At 37.8% G+C, this 15,287-nt stretch overlaps 3 protein-coding genes across 3 annotated transcripts; 1 reads left to right on the forward strand and 2 right to left on the reverse strand.

Moving 5' to 3' along the window:
- Positions 1 to 2: 2 nt before the first annotated feature.
- LOC144664600 (uncharacterized) lies at positions 3 to 2,105 on the forward strand. The gene is made up of 5 exons (XM_078525718.1): positions 3 to 136; positions 211 to 318; positions 497 to 531; positions 639 to 696; positions 854 to 2,105. The coding sequence occupies exons 1-5, from the start codon at positions 49 to 51 to the stop codon at positions 1,078 to 1,080; spliced, it is 516 nt and encodes a 171-aa protein (XP_078381844.1). The 5' UTR covers positions 3 to 48; the 3' UTR covers positions 1,081 to 2,105.
- On the reverse strand, positions 1,729 to 5,544 carry LOC144664599 (stromal cell-derived factor 2-like). Its single transcript, XM_078525717.1, has 6 exons — positions 5,389 to 5,544; positions 5,187 to 5,293; positions 3,243 to 3,325; positions 2,845 to 3,066; positions 2,348 to 2,450; positions 1,729 to 1,940 (listed from the first exon to the last, which is right to left on the reverse strand). Exons 1-6 carry the CDS (start codon positions 5,516 to 5,518, stop codon positions 1,911 to 1,913), a joined length of 675 nt encoding a protein of 224 aa, XP_078381843.1. The 5' UTR covers positions 5,519 to 5,544; the 3' UTR covers positions 1,729 to 1,910.
- A 1,138-nt stretch (positions 5,545 to 6,682) lies between these two features.
- On the reverse strand, positions 6,683 to 12,344 carry LOC144666059 (coiled-coil domain-containing protein 43-like). The gene is made up of 5 exons (XM_078527412.1): positions 11,129 to 12,344; positions 10,113 to 10,203; positions 9,321 to 9,477; positions 9,048 to 9,094; positions 6,683 to 8,570 (listed from the first exon to the last, which is right to left on the reverse strand). The coding sequence occupies exons 1-5, from the start codon at positions 11,309 to 11,311 to the stop codon at positions 8,380 to 8,382; spliced, it is 669 nt and encodes a 222-aa protein (XP_078383538.1). The 5' UTR covers positions 11,312 to 12,344; the 3' UTR covers positions 6,683 to 8,379.
- Positions 12,345 to 15,287: the final 2,943 nt, after the last annotated feature.

The raw sequence follows: 15,287 nt of genomic DNA on the forward strand, positions 1-15,287 counted from the left end.
TCATCTTCGAAGTAAATTATATTTTATTTTTTTCTTAAAATCGTCCAGATGTATTTCCACGAGGCGGCAAACGTTTTTCTGTGTGGAGTCACCATGCTTCTTGCTTGTGCTGCAAGTTTCAAGCTGAATGCTATCGGTCAGTAAATCTTCTGTATTCTTGTTCGTCGTCTCGTGACTTGCCTTGTGACTAGGCCAGTAATTATTTTTTAGATTCGATTAGCTCGACAACTCCCTGTGACGATGGTTGTGAGAATCGCAGCAGCAATTCGACATTTTCGTGCTGTCAAGCCATCTCTGTATACAGATTTAGTAGCACAGGTAAGGAAAAATCAACCATAATAAGTCTGTTATAAAACACATCTCAAAATCACTGCACGCGCGCACGCAAGATCTCTTTAACGCGCACTAACGCGTTTCCATGTGCGTATGAATTCGCGAGGTATACTGCAATTCTCAGATCAAGCGGGAATATTTATTTCACTTTCTTTTTTTGCAGTTTGTGTGAATGTGTCAAGCGTGGATACTGAGAATGTAAGAAGCACGATCAATCTCTTGTTTATAAACCTGGATGACAATTCTTCCTCTAGTCTGTAATTACAGACGCAACATTTTTTAATTTTGTATTGTTTTATTATTAGGTGCTACCACTTACAGTTTCTGTGGGAGGGGAGCTCTACCTCAATGACACATTCTCAGGTATGGAAGTTGCTATGGTTATGGAATCTGTATTTAATTTCTATAACTGAAATTGGGCCAATTGTGGCATGCAGCTCTATAAGCAACCCCCCCCCCCCCCCTACACCAAAAAAAAAGCCTTTGTCACATTAATTAAATGTCCTCTCTTTCTCAACAGATAAGAAGCCGCAGCCATATTGTTTTGAATATGATAATCCTGGACCAGTTTACCTGTGCATGATATTCTACAACACGACATTCACTGAGACTCAAGTCAGCAGCTGCTTAAAGCTGAGAATTCTTGTACAAGCTGAAATCTTTATTCCTTTAAAATGTTTTACTCTTTCAAGGCCTTCTGCTATCAGTGTAAGAGGGAAAAACATTGTCTTGGACAATACAGTTTAGTAGCACCAAAGATCAATTTGAATGTGGGTGAGTTTAGAGGGGGCCACCCCCATTTTCCTTTGATTTGTTTTTAAAAATATAACTAAACATATTTTGAGAGTTTGTTGTGGACATGGGGCAAGGTTGCTTTCTCGCCAAAATGATTTTGTCCACCACCCCCCCCCCCCCTTCTGATTTTTCACAATACAACCCTGTTGAATATTAAAGATTCTAAGATTTTACATTCCAACCTTAGCAGCAAATAGACTCTAGTGGATAGGTGAACAGGAGGTAATGCAAAAAGGCCTTGACTAACACAAGCTAAGAGAAAGCAGGGGAGAATGGCTCACCCCTTCTTTCCCTTGCTGGACTGTGGACTATTCCAAAGAGCTTATTAACAAACTAAAGAACTTGAGCATCTAGAAAAAGCTGTATTAAAGTTAATCAATAATCTGGTTGCCTAATGAAAATGGTTCAAATTTGCCTTGACTTATTTGCTGAGAAATTCACACTACTGCTGGAATTTAGAATGGCTTCAGATATTGAGCTTGGTCATAACTCACTTTCACATACATTTTAAAACCTACAAAATATTTTGCATCATGTTTTCATAAACCAATCAGATAAAATCCCTTGAAATGAAAATCTGTAACTCCAAACATCCACATCTTTCACTAGTTAAGTAGTTCTTTATTGTTAAAGTCTCATCTAACAATGTTCTGTGTGAAAAATACTCAGTCCAAGCTACAAATTGATACTTTATAAAATTGTTTGGTTTTGTCCGTGGAGCTCGGCCCCATTGTTAAGTACATCAATGTAAGGGTGCACTGCAGAATCCTCCTTGCTGATAATCAGTTGTTAGGTTTCACATAAATTCCCTCCTGAAACACAAAGAGAATGCATATTAGATGTGAAAGAAGTGTCATGTATACAGAAATTAGAAGAACAGGCATTATGGTTCCACTGTCAAACACCTTGTACCAAATCTGTGAATGTCTTGTTCACTTGCCTTAGTCAATAAACTCAGGATATTTTGTACAACTTAATGACTTGTGTGGAGATTTTTATTCACTTGTTGCTAATCTTTGGAAAACGACCAAGTGAGTACAGCCAACGAGCGAGTTGTTTAAAGTTTTGCAATGAGTGAATAATGGCTTTAGAATAATTTTCACTTCAGTTCTGAGCTTAACTTTTGGGCCACAGTTAGTAAATAGCCAAATGGTCTGCCTCCTGCTGTGTTTAACCATGTGACATGCAGTGAGCTGCTTTCGATCATCACAGTCCTTACCGTTGCCTTCCATTCATTGCCTGTCTCAGGATAACTGTAGCCACTGACTTCTCTTTGACCATGAATGGGTCGGCCAAACTGATCTCCAGTAATATGCAGATACCTACAAGAACAAAACAAAGTACAAATTTATACTGATCAATTTATTCTTTATTTAGCTTAATTAGAATACATTTAAAACATTCTCACATTACAAATAATGGCTTTTTCATCAACCTTTTTGCCATTTATGCTGTATTTGTTTCATAATAACTGTGGTCCTCTGTGTTGTCTTCCTTCCACATATTAAAATTAGCATTTCTAACTTCCAATTTAATCAGGAAATGATGGAATAACAGCTACTCCATGGAGAGCCACTGCAAATTCATATTTATTCATTTTATTTTTTATTTATATACAGTAATCTCTTAAGAACAATTGGTCACCATTAACAGAAACTTGCCCTAAACATGGGAAGCAATGAGAAATGACTGTATTTATAGGCTTTAGTCACTTACGCTTTAGTGGCTGAATGTTTGAATCTGACTTTATCTGTGCGTTCCCAAAACTTTGTTGCACAAACAACAGACCAGTGATCGCCTTCATCACCCGCTCCATTCTCACCAAATGCACTCACTTCTTGATTATGAGATATGGGTGACTGGAAGTGATGACTGTGAAGATTGCGTTTTGTTGCCAAGTGCTGTAATCTTATTGTGCTTCCACACTTAACAGGGCTCCTGCAGAAACAAATAGGTTTAAGATCATGGGATATACAATACTGATGTCAGGATCAACATGTACAAATAAATAAAGTTCACAGTCAACATGTTGGTTCTTGAAGATGTCAAAATGAAATGTCTTGAATTTAAGTCAGGAATGCTGCAGTGGTAGCGTAAGTGCATTTTGTGCTTACCCTCGTTTGCATGGAGCATCCATTTTCCCTCTTAACACCCAGTAACTGTTGCCATCATCGACACTGTCAACTCCTGTAACAGACTAAAACATCCAAAATAATATTAAAAAGTCGGTATTCTTTATGGAATTTGATACTATTATGGTATGTTCTAATACTACTTCTATTTACACTACAACCCTGATACTTTAAAAGACAAATAATGTGAAAAATTTAAAATCACAAACAGTATATTCTAGAGAAGCAGTGTCCAGGTAAAATTTACTTGTGCCATATCTGGATTTCAGTTAACATTTTGCCCTTCTGTGGCTCCGTAATCAAGGGAAAAAATCATTTCAAGCACATCTGTAGTTAAATTGCTAGCATTCTCTTTGCAGCTTACCATGTTTTTTTTTTAAATAAGCCAATCACTTCTCTACACTTGTTGTATGAACAATAATTAACCACAACTTCAACTTTATTACTTCCATCACTTGCATAAATAATTTATAAATATTTTTTAACAAATCAAAAGTGATGAGGAGTCTACAGAAAAGCAGACATGCTTGAAATAGTAGACCCCCTTAAGAGGTCATTACATAACTTAAACTGATTTACAATTCAATTAAAAGATAACAACAATCTTATGAAGAATTCTTTGAAGAAGCAATAAAGATTGAAAAGAAAGAATTGTTAATTGGCGAATTCTTTGCCACTACCGTCATTGCCCTGCTGAGAAAGAAATTTTTGCTTAATACACTTTTTAAAAGAAAAAATTGACTTAATATCTTTTGTCTTATTGTCAATGCTGTTCCAAATTTTTGGTCCCTGAAATGACAGGGAATACTGACCTAATCTGGATGACTAATGTGGAACATAACAGTTATTTCTATTACGTGTTCCATAACTATGTACCATGTGATTTGGTTTGAATAATTGATTTAATCTATAAGGTGCCTGCCCAGAATTATACTTAAACATCATCATTGAAATTTCCAATTCATTTATTTGATCAACCATAAGTAGCTTCAGTTCTTTAAAAATTTCAGCTGTACTTTCCCTATATCCAACTTTAGCTATAATTCTTACTGCCCTTTTCTGAAGAAGTATAATTCTAGTCAATTTGGAGGGATAATTGTTAGCCCAAACAGTATTGCCATAGTGAATGTATGGATACACTTAAGTGTAATATAGGCATTTAATAGCATCTGTATACAAGTAATAGCTTAGTTTACGCATGACCCCAATATTTTTGGAAATTTTTGAGCTTACAAGATTTATATGTTTCATCCTTGTTAAGTTTTCACAGAAGCTACGATTTGTGAGAGAAAAACTGCTTTGAACCAAAGGTCTGTTTCAATGCAGTACTGCCCGAGATTTTCTAAAATTAGAAATCTGAACACACCAATTCAATCAGCTCGATAATTCATCATGGAAAGGTTTTACTTCCGTGTACAAATCTGTCCCCAGTCCACCAACCGGAAATCTCAAAGCACGAATAAAAAGCCTCCACGCACAGTTTACAAGCATTAAATCACCTCATTTAAAATTTTTACTTGTATAGAGTTGTTTACAGTTGTATACTTGTATACAACTGGCAGCTTCAACGATAATTTTTGCCACCAAAAACCTTTTGTGTCTCTAACCATTTCAATAACTGACTGGACCTTAAAATTTTTAAAACTCAATCTGAACTTTACACGTACGATTTCATCATGTGCTTGAATAAACAAGAGATTAGAATGAGCTGAGCTAGTCACGGCAAAAAATACCATTAAGTTGTGCAACCTTTCTAACAAATAAGTAAAGAAAACGCTACTACAATTTATTGATCTGTTTTTCGCTCTGAAAATTCCGCTTGAAAAATAAAATACAAGTAAAACAGGGCAACATGCTGGGAGTAAGCCAGGCAAGTGAAAACTAATCTTAAATTCACTCAAGCTATAAGAATACAGCTAATCACACCTGTTGTCCGCTGCCAGATCCATATTTAACCTCATGAGAATGAAGCCGAACATTATGCTTTGGATTAAGCAGCTTTAAAACGCTTCCACATGTAACATATTTGAATTCTGAAACACAAATAAAACAGGAATTATTCATCAGCGTCGTGTATGAATGACTCAGTACCAGTTCTATTTTGCAAATATTTTGTTTTCCTACTTACCTTTTGAATCTCCTAACGTTCGGCTGGATAGCAAAGAAAATAAACTTATCAATAAATAGACGTATTTAACCATTGTAGTCGTTCTAACTGTTTGTAAAAAGTGAAAGAAACTAGCTAAAGTCGCGGCCATATTGAATTAACGAAAAAGAACGCCGTGAGTTCAGGCCGGGCTGTTTTTAGCTGGACCTCGATTTCATGCAGTGACCCGTCAAACCGGTTGAGCCGTCACGCAACGCTTCTCCAAGGAAAAGGCAAAGTAGTTACTGAAGCTGCATGCATGCATGCATGCAACCCGTTGCTACAGCACATCTATAAAATTAAATCGCGACAAACGACATTAGTTTGACAATTTTGTTTTAATTTCTCGACAGCAGGCATAAAGTATTGTTAAAACGGTGACATGGGATAGCAACATTTTGACAACTGACACCCCCCCCTCCCTTCATAGTAGGGCCTTTTAAAATAGAGTTCAAAGTGGGTCAGTAAAACAGCAAGACCCATTCCGGGACCGATGCTAAGACCCCGAAACAGATCGAAACAGAGAGCCAGATGTGGCTCAGACCCAGGTGGGTGTGGCTATTCGAAAAGTTTGGATGAGGTGTTCTGCTGGGCCTGGGGTCTAGGAGCTAACAACAGTGCGAATCAGTGCAACCCCATCTATCTCAGCAGTAAAGAGGATGTATTTATTTTCAAACTTTCTTCACAACATCATTTACTATTTTGTTTTGCACATTTCCAAATGACCTGATTTTGATAAGCAGAAGGAAATCACAGGGGGGGTACTCTGGCTTGTAAATGACAGGGATGATCGAAGGATTTTTTTGGGTTTGAAATTTTCGATTCCAGGATTTTTTTGGGTTGGAAAATTTGGCAAGTATTTTTTTGGGTGACTTGATTTAAATAGGGATTTTTTGGGGTATTAAAAACAAACTTAAGTGACTTGGCGCTGTCTTGGCTTATTTATAATATGATGAATAAACAAGCACGAGCAATCGATTTTTTATGGTTTTCTTTGTGTTATATTATTTCCCCTCCTGGCAATTTAGGGGTAATTTGACAAGGGATTTTTTAAGGGGTTATTTTTGGTCCAGGGATTTTTTTGGGTAATGTCGGAAGGCTTAGGGATTTTTTTGGGTCCTGAGTTTTGCCTCCATTCGATCATCCCCGTCATTTACAAGCCTGAGTACCCCCCTGGGAAGGAAATACATATATATTTGACATTTAATTTTTCCCACTCAGTGCCATTTCAGACTAAAGGGCCAAATTGGAAACCTGTCAACACAGGCAGACCACCCTATGTGTTCACGGTTTATTATTGTCGACATGAGACAAACAAAAAATATTGAAATCTATGAGGGTTACTCATAAAGCTCTGGAAATTACACATCTAAACTTTACAAGGGATCATTTTGAAATCCTTGCGTCAGGCAAAACTGACCTCCACTGCAAGATTAAAGAGACCTTATACATTCATGAACTACAACCTTCTTTAAATGCCAATGTCGGCAGTGAGAGGTTGTTACTTTATTAACCTAATGTAAATATTAAGTTACTGCTGTAGATCAATTGTCTCAATCTCGGTTCCAGACCCCTTTCATTACAATATATAAATAGTTGCCAAAATTTTACAGTCATACTTTTGAAAATGTATGTAGCTTAGCATACGAAACGTCAAGTTTAAAAAAATGCGATTTTTCATAATGTTTATCACCGCTGTTTGTGTTATATTTTTATAAGCTTCAACTCTCAAATGCTCAATCAGGCCTACAACATGTGTTATTGTAACATACGTGACTTTCTTAAATGATTTGTCTAAAAAAACATATTTTAAGTCTTAATCCTTTACTCTTTAACAGCCCCAGGGGGGGTACTCCGGATTGTAAATGATGGGGATGATCGAATGGAGGCAAAACTCAGGACCCCAAAAAGTCTTCCGACATTACCCAAAAAAATCCCTGGACCAAAAATAACTCCCTAAAAAATCCCTTGTCAAATTACCCCTAAATTTCCAGGAGGGGCAATAATATAACACAAAGAAAACCATAAAAAATTGAACTCTTGTGTTTGTTTATTCATCATATCATAAATACGCTAAGGCCGCGCCAAGTCACTTAAGTTCGTTTTTATGCCCAAAAAAAATCCCCTATTTAAATCAAGTCACCCAAAAAAATACTTGCCAAATTTTTTAACCCAAAAAAATCCCGGAATCGAAAATTTCAAACACAAAAAAATCATTCGATCATCCCTGTCATTTACAAGCCGGAGTACCCCCCCCCCCCCCTGGGTTAACAGCACCTGTTATAATATTTCAAACAATAGTCTTGTCTCAATAAGTTAACTTCATACTTTCAGTTCTTATTTCATTTTGTTATGCACGCATACATCTTACACAACTGTTCATAGCAGATGGATGCAACCATCTTGACCAGAGCTATGGACTTGCTAGGAGTTCAAAGCTCGATGCAACCACACATAAATTTAAACTCAGTTCAATACAAAGATTGCACCATAATAAAGACACAATAAAGCCAATAGTAACCAAACAAGGCAATTTGTTTACTTATAAGCCATATTTGTTAAAAGGAAGAGGTTTAGCTATAGCTTGTGTATTTTCACTGTCAACTTAGCCTGCGTAGCTGGCGGTATTTTGGGGTTATAAAGCGCGTACAAGCAAGCGGCGAAGCCGCGACAACAAGCGGCGCAGCCGCGAGTGGCTTGGGGAGGAGGTGTTGAAATACCGCCTGCCCGGATGGGCTGCTTTTTTGGCTTCCGCCCCTTATTTGCATACGCAGGCTACTGTCAACTTTGCCACTTATAAGAAACTGTTAGAACCCAGTCCCATTGACCTTAATTCACATGTAGAATTATGACTCTCTTTAATCCATTGTCCCTGTTGTCATTGTCTTTCTTTTTTTTAATTAACACAACCTGTAATTGACACAATCCAAGGAACCAAGTTCTGTTTTGGCAAATGTTAAAAGTAATCTGATGTCATCTTGTTCTTCTTTCACCTTTCTGCGTTCTTTTCTTTTCTTTTTCCTTCCTATCATCTGCCTTCTGTTTTTGCTTTTCCTTTGCCTCTTTTATTTGCTGTTTTTTCTGATCATTTTCTTCTTTCAATTTATCTCTCTTTTCTTTTTCTCTGTCTGCAACTGACTGAACATTCACATTCTTGAACATCCCTGTTGAAGAAATGGAAATAATTATTTGAAATAATAATAATCTCAGTATGTTTTGCAACTGTTTCTTCCTCATTTATTCTTACATAAATGTATTGAATATGAAAACTGTGAGTGGGCTGATCACTGGGTGGGTAGGTTAGTCGGTGGGTTGGTGGGTCATCAGTCCATTGGTAATATGGTGGGGGTGGGTGGGTGGGTTGCTCAGCCAGTCCACTTATCTGGTAAGTTGTAAGTTGACGAGTCAGTGGGTGGGTGAATGGGTCAGTAAGTCCATTGGTGAGTGAGAGGGAGGGTGAGTGGGTGTAATGATGGGTCAGTCTATTGATGAGTCAGTGGGTGGGTGGATGGGCCAGTAATTCCATTGGTAAGTGGGATGGAGGGTAAGTGGGAGGAGGGTGAGTGGGTGAATGGGTGGGTTGGTCAGTGGTTTTCCCCCTTTCATTTCTAGATAGGATTGTATGATATCTTTCCACCAACCTGAATCTTTATCTGTAGAAGTAACTGGCTCCTCATCACTATCATCGGTAGAACAAAGTTAAAGATGTTAACTAAATAATTACCTTATTATATTGCTTCATTATGGGGCATAACATTTTTTTGCTGGTATTTGTGGGTTAGTTTTGTTTTAGTAGTATTTCTTGTTGACATGTAACTTTAAAATTAACATTTAGGAATTTTGAAAAAAAAAATGTTTAATTTTTACTCGGTAAAAATTGATGGATTACAGGACTTTAATCATTAAAAGGATATCAAAGTTCTTCATCTGATTCATGGCCGTACTGAGCCACAAGCAGTTTCTTGATTTCACCATCAGATTTCTCTTGTGCTGATTTTGTTGTACACACTGTAGATGCTTGTTTCTCCATTATTTGAGCCAGTTTGTTCTGCTTTTCTGCTGCTTTCTGTTCTACAAGTGAATAATATCAAAGTTAAAGATTGAACTGTAACCAGGATATGTCGGCACAGACAATAATTCTAAACCGCTACCAAGACAACATTCTAACTTATTGTAATTTTTTATTTTGTCTGTTTGCTTTTTTTTTCTTTTTTTAGGATACTAGTTCAAAGCAGGGTTACCAGCATAAAATTTGCTGGAACCCATTCATTCACTTGGGTAAAGAAAGGCACTGAGTGAGTAATTATTGTCTAATGCCCAAGAACAAAATACAGTTGGCCCCAGCCAGGGCTCAAACCACAGGCCCTTGATCCAGAGTCCAGTGTGCACACCATGAGTTCACTGTGTCTCCCCTCCCTTGCCCCTTAAGATTGACTTTATTACTGGTATTAAGTGTGAGGTTTTCATTAGATATGGTTCTGTTATTGATGTACTTGTACAAAATGAGCTTGTCTTGAAAATGTTGCACTTTTAGCTCGATCAACTAGCTGTACAAGGATGAGTATTTTAATTCCAAACATTAATCAGCACTTCAATGATCTCACTGACTGTCAGTAAAGGAATTTATTTTTCATGTTTTTACACTTCACGTCTTTCTCCAGAGTCAACAGATGTAATCTAAGTAAGCATTGATAAGCGACATGTACCTTTCACTTGCTCTTTTTTCTGTAACACTTCTGCTCTTGATGTTTTCCATCTTTCAATAACTTCACTGCACAGTTCATCTAATGGATGCTCCTGCAGCGACAAGTGAAAAACATTCTTAAGTACAAAAAGGTTGAAAGGCAGTTTATAAAGAGAGGGAGTATCTTGAGGATGAAGACCTAGGGAAAGTATCGAGTATAGTATAGCTTTCCTGTTTGATGATAAGAGTGATAAAAGTTGGATACCCTGTTGCCAGGGCAGCCCGGGGTCTCTATATATTCCTGTTCACCAGGCTGCATAATTCTATGTAGGTTACACCGAAGATCTTTGGCGTGAATTTCAAAATTGCATGGTGTACTGGCAAATAATGGTAGTCGGCAGGTTTTAACTGGCATTCAGATGACTTATTTAAGGTAAGAATAATACATGTAAAGGGCCTTGGCATAGACTTAAACTTGGCATATCTTTGGTGTGGCATGAACATTGAACAAACCCTTGCGTGCACAAGCTTGTGCCAAATATTAGGGTTTACTTGCCACTACCTGTGGACAATTGTACCAATTCAGGCTGAAAAAACAGTGTGGTTTTGGTTATTTTCAAATTTCCACTGACATGACAATGCAATAAAACATGAAAGTCTTCTTTTTAAAGATTTTTCAATGGCTGAGCCAATTTTTAACCTCAAAAATGCAAATAATGACAATTCAGAGTTAAATCTCTAAACGTTTCTCACACCGCCAAGCTACAGTTTTTCTCTTGAGCCCTTGCAATCTGAATCACATGTAAACTCCTGGTTTTGACAAACAAGGTTTTGACAGCAAGCTCATGTTGTATAGGATTAAACGCTCTTAAGGTAAATTGGCATGCGTTTTTTGGATAAATATAATTAAATTAGTTAACATCATGATTTGCTTTGAATCTCCAGGTCTTTTTTTTTTTTTTTCAGGTTTTCAAATCTCCAATTTCTGAAGGTCGATAGGACTGAATTCCACGTGCACGTGTAAAATTTCCAAATTACCGTCATTCCTTCCAGAATACCAATCAACGCATCTTTGCGTTCTTCGTCAGTTTCCTCAGAATCCAAAACCCCCGTGACATAACTTCCAAACACGTCTTCGTCAAGCCCTAACTGTTTCATACGACAGCTTAGCCATTCTTCAAACACTTCTTCTTGTAGGGTACACGAAGACCCATCCGCCATTTTGAAATCTGGCTGCAGATACCGCTGTTCTATTGATACCGTTTTGCATCAGCGATCTTGATCCTGTCTGGAGAGGGGTAGGGAGGCCATCGGTAACTTAACCCTATTCAGACCGGGGGGGGGGGGGGGGGGCTTTTGAGGCCCGCGGTGACTTTGAACTCTTATAACTTTTTTAAGATTCAACCGAACGCTGCCAAACTTTCTGAGTTTTCCTAAAATTTATCTGGCAATAATTTGGTAGGGTAAGATGATGTGTCAGGAACTTGACATCGCCATGGCAACGGCATTTTGACAGGCATGTCTCCCCAAATTTGTAATTTTGCGTGTTTCTGTTAATAAAAATTAACTTTAATGGAATTATTTTTACATTTTTACGGTTTTAAAGCACATTGTTATTGATTTTGAGTACTTTGCAGTAATTGTGGGTGGTTTTCTGGCATTTTGGAAAAATTTTGAAATCCAAGATGGCGGATCCAAGATGGCGGCTGTTTTAATTTTCACCATCCCAAGTGACATATACCAAAAGAAAGATATTCGGACATACAATACATCCTATAAGTTTCATTGTGATTGAAATGAAACATCGCTAGCGCAAGGCCGTGCGATTCGATCAGTTACTATGAATCACCAAAGAACCGGGCAGAACCAGCATTGGTTTTTAATCTAATAAATACATCCCTTCCAGAAGTCGTATATTAGTCGTATACCGTAGAATTCCGGTTATAAGCCCTGGGCTTATACAACTTCGTAAGGGGTTTTGGGTGGGCTTATAAGCGGAGGGGCTTATATCCGGGAGGGCTTATAAGCGGAATGAAAAAAACGTTTCGAAACGAGCTACGGGAGTGTTGATGGAAATACGTTTTTAAGTTAAAAACGCATAATAAAGCAACACTTAGCCCTATTCAGTATTGTCATCTGGTAGAGGGGGGCTTATATCCGGGGGGGCTTATAATCGGATGTATTTTTTTGTTTCCAGGATGATGGGCCTATAAGTGGGGGGGCTTATAAGCGGAGGGGCTTATAACCGGAATTTTACGGTATTAGTCGTGTATTAGCCCCCCCCCCCCCGGTCAGAGAAGGTCAAAAAAAGCCCGGTCTGAATAGGGTTAACTCCTTGTGTTGTTTTTCTTGGGTGTACGGTAGTCAAAATCTGCCAAGAACGTTTTACAGCATGTTTGATAATTTTCTTGGGTTAATTTATTAGACAGGCCCAGGCTGCTAGCGGTCTACACCTGTCTCTTGCTTTTGGTTTGTTTTTTCTTGTAGGAAGAGTATTGAAGGTCACATACTCTGATTGGCTAAGAACGGCTCATCTTTTATTAGCCACTTGAAATTGCCTTTATGGGGGAAGGGACATGGGACGGAGGTAAAATAATCACTTGTTTTCTAGTGATGGCTTTCTACATCATTCATTCTGTTTGGCTTACTACGGGCCATCTCTCATTGGCCACTTAAAATTGCTCACATGCGGCAGGGATGATGGGGAAGAAGGATTTTATAATTAGGTACATACGTAATACACATTTTGTATGTGTTTAACTCAACAAGGAATCCTCGCTAAGACCACAAAAGAAAATAGAACCAGGCAATTAGAAATGACTTGTACAAGATATAAACAGGGTGTCAAGTGACAAACGGCACTTAGAAAATAGGAAAATAGGAATGACAATGTCCAAAAAATAGGAAATAAATAGGAATTCTCACCCCAAAATAGGAAAAAATAGGAGGATTTCTTTGAGTTCTATCCTCTTAACACTCCCAACAGCAACTTTGTTTCACAACCCAACGCTTTAATATTTAACAGGCACAATGGCATACATCCACAATGTATTGCCGTATAAACAAATGTTACCAAGCACAACTCGTCCTACAACAATTACCAGATTCCAAATTTCATTAGATACTTCACAAGATGCCTTTACTTTAAGTCATTAGACCTTTAAAACTGCATGAGAATGAAAAGCTAATTTTTTTACAAACCGAAACAATATAATGTTCACTTTCACCAAATGTATGTCTTTCTTACAATAAAGCCAACCACGACTTTGAAAAATCAACAATCAAAAAGTCCAACACTATACTGTTTTGCTCTCGTTTTTGGCAGCATTTGCTGTTGAGGACATGGCCTTTTCTTTGAGAGTGTCAAAGAAGTTTTCTCTTTTGTCTTATTTTCTCCAAGCTTTGCATTGCTTGGTCTCGCTTGGTCTTAGCATGTGTCAAGCATCATTGTGGCTACATTAACAGTTTGTTTGTTGACAGCTGTGCTGAAAGGGCATCATTAGTTCATCAGCCGCTTTCAAGTCTGCTTTTACTACTTCTTTCTCTCGCATCAGAGTATCCTCACTATCTTGCATGCTATCAAAAGCACTGAGAAAGTCTGGGCACGAGTTTCAGAAGAAAATCACTCATAAAGGCTTCAAAGCGGTCTTTTTTGACATGAAGTTTCAGTTTTTTGTAGAATTTATCAATTTTATTGACAATTTCATTTCAATTATTTCACAATGTTTCTGTGTACCTGAGAAAACCCTAAAAAATAGGAAAAAATAGGAATTTCATGAAAAAATAGGAGAAAATAGGAGGCAGGCCAAAAAATAGGAAAAAATAGGAAAAAATAGGAACTTGACACCCTGTATAAAGGAAAAACTTTTGTTGAACAAAACAAAAGGAAATAATCGGGGGCTGAAGAGGAATAATTGAAGGAAAATAACGAAAATGTTTGCAGTGGAATAATGACCCTTGATGCTACCAGGCCCGTCTGTAAAGCCTTAGGGCTTCTTGTTTAACAATGAAGCCCGGGGGGGGGGGAGGGGGGACTCCCATATGAAAGTGACGGGGATGCTCGTCGTCTCGCTTAGGGGTATATATTTCGGAGTTTGGGTCTCGCTTAGGGTGTTCTGGGGAAAATGGCAATATTTTTAGCCGTCAGGGTCTCGTTTAGGGTTGCACGCGAAGAAATATACAAATATAAGTTCTTTTTTCAGAATTTTGGTATCTTTAAGGGGTGTCAAATAGCTTGAGCCACACCCATATTGGTCTCTTTTAGGGGTTCTTTTCAAAATTTCCGACGAGCATCCCCGTCCCTTTAATATAGGAGTCCCCCCCCCCCGGGCAATGAAGTTATTGCCGGCATGACAGAATTTAATGCAATAATCTTTCTTTACCATGAGTTGTTTACAAGAGATACACACAATCACTTGAACTTCTTTTGAAGTTGGTACCACAAATATTCAATATCTTAATCTGTAATAATTGGTTGGTTACAGGTAATCTGCAACTAAGTAAGCCAGTTCAGGAGAGATTTATCGATGAGTTTTCTACCCGAGATGTTGCAGTTCAAACTACAACATGGCTGCTAGCTAAAACAGCTTTAGAATCTGTTTTTTTCCCAGCTCCTTTCTCACATTTTAACCAGAATTTATGTTGAAAAATTGGAGTGAATGCTTTCCATTTAGCAAAAATATCTAGTGTTTGGGAAATTCGTGTTTGAAACCAAAATTGTCTGAAAAATTCTGCAATATTATTTTTTCCAGAAATTGTAGGGTACCTCTAGAGGTGCATGTTTTTTTCCTGGTTGAAATGGAACAACAGAAATTCTTCAACTTGCACATAACTTTACCCTTACTTCATCATGAACTTGGCAGTGGTATTTTGCAGAATGCAGAATGATGGTTTGCGGGCAGTTCAATGGCAGCGAGCTTTCACTTCGGTTTGCTTGCTGTTAGCTTTCACTCTACTTTGCTTGCAGTTAGCTTCACCTTGGTTTGCTTGTGGTTAGCATTTACAATCACTCTGGTTTGCTTGTGGTTAGTTTTTATTTGTTGGTTAGGGCATCATTTTGCATTCTGCATTCTGTGTTCTGCAAAATACCCCTGCCATCATGAAGTTAAATTGTTTGGGTGAACATGATTTTTAATATGTCTTTGCTAACTGGTTTTTCTGACAGATAGAAAGTACACAGGTATCAAGAGGTTCAAAA

The sequence above is a fragment of the Oculina patagonica genome, chromosome 9 (assembly GCF_052425735.1).
Source record: "Oculina patagonica isolate OP01 chromosome 9, crgOcupat, whole genome shotgun sequence".
Classification (NCBI taxonomy): domain Eukaryota; kingdom Metazoa; phylum Cnidaria; class Anthozoa; order Scleractinia; family Oculinidae; genus Oculina; species Oculina patagonica.

Excerpts from the sequence above, each read along its gene's own strand:
- LOC144664600 (XM_078525718.1), top strand. The coding sequence starts at position 49 with ATGTATTTCCACGAGGCGGCAAACGTTTTTCTGTGTGGAGTCACCATG. Across the intron at positions 137-210 it reads TTTCAAGCTGAATGCTATCG|ATTCGATTAGCTCGACAACT; the intron begins GTCAGTAAATCT and ends ATTATTTTTTAG. Across the intron at positions 532-638 it reads CAAGCGTGGATACTGAGAAT|GTGCTACCACTTACAGTTTC; the intron begins GTAAGAAGCACG and ends TTTTATTATTAG.
- LOC144664599 (XM_078525717.1), bottom strand. The coding sequence starts at position 5,518 with ATGGCCGCGACTTTAGCTAGTTTCTTTCACTTTTTACAAACAGTTAGA. Across the intron at positions 5,294-5,388 it reads AACGTTAGGAGATTCAAAAG|AATTCAAATATGTTACATGT; the intron begins GTAAGTAGGAAA and ends TTTGTGTTTCAG. Across the intron at positions 1,941-2,347 it reads GCAATGAATGGAAGGCAACG|GAGGGAATTTATGTGAAACC; the intron begins GTAAGGACTGTG and ends TTTGTGTTTCAG.
- LOC144666059 (XM_078527412.1), bottom strand. The coding sequence starts at position 11,311 with ATGGCGGATGGGTCTTCGTGTACCCTACAAGAAGAAGTGTTTGAAGAA. Across the intron at positions 9,478-10,112 it reads GAAAAAAGAGCAAGTGAAAG|AACAGAAAGCAGCAGAAAAG; the intron begins GTACATGTCGCT and ends ATTCACTTGTAG. Across the intron at positions 8,571-9,047 it reads TTCTACAGATAAAGATTCAG|GGATGTTCAAGAATGTGAAT; the intron begins GTTGGTGGAAAG and ends TTTCTTCAACAG.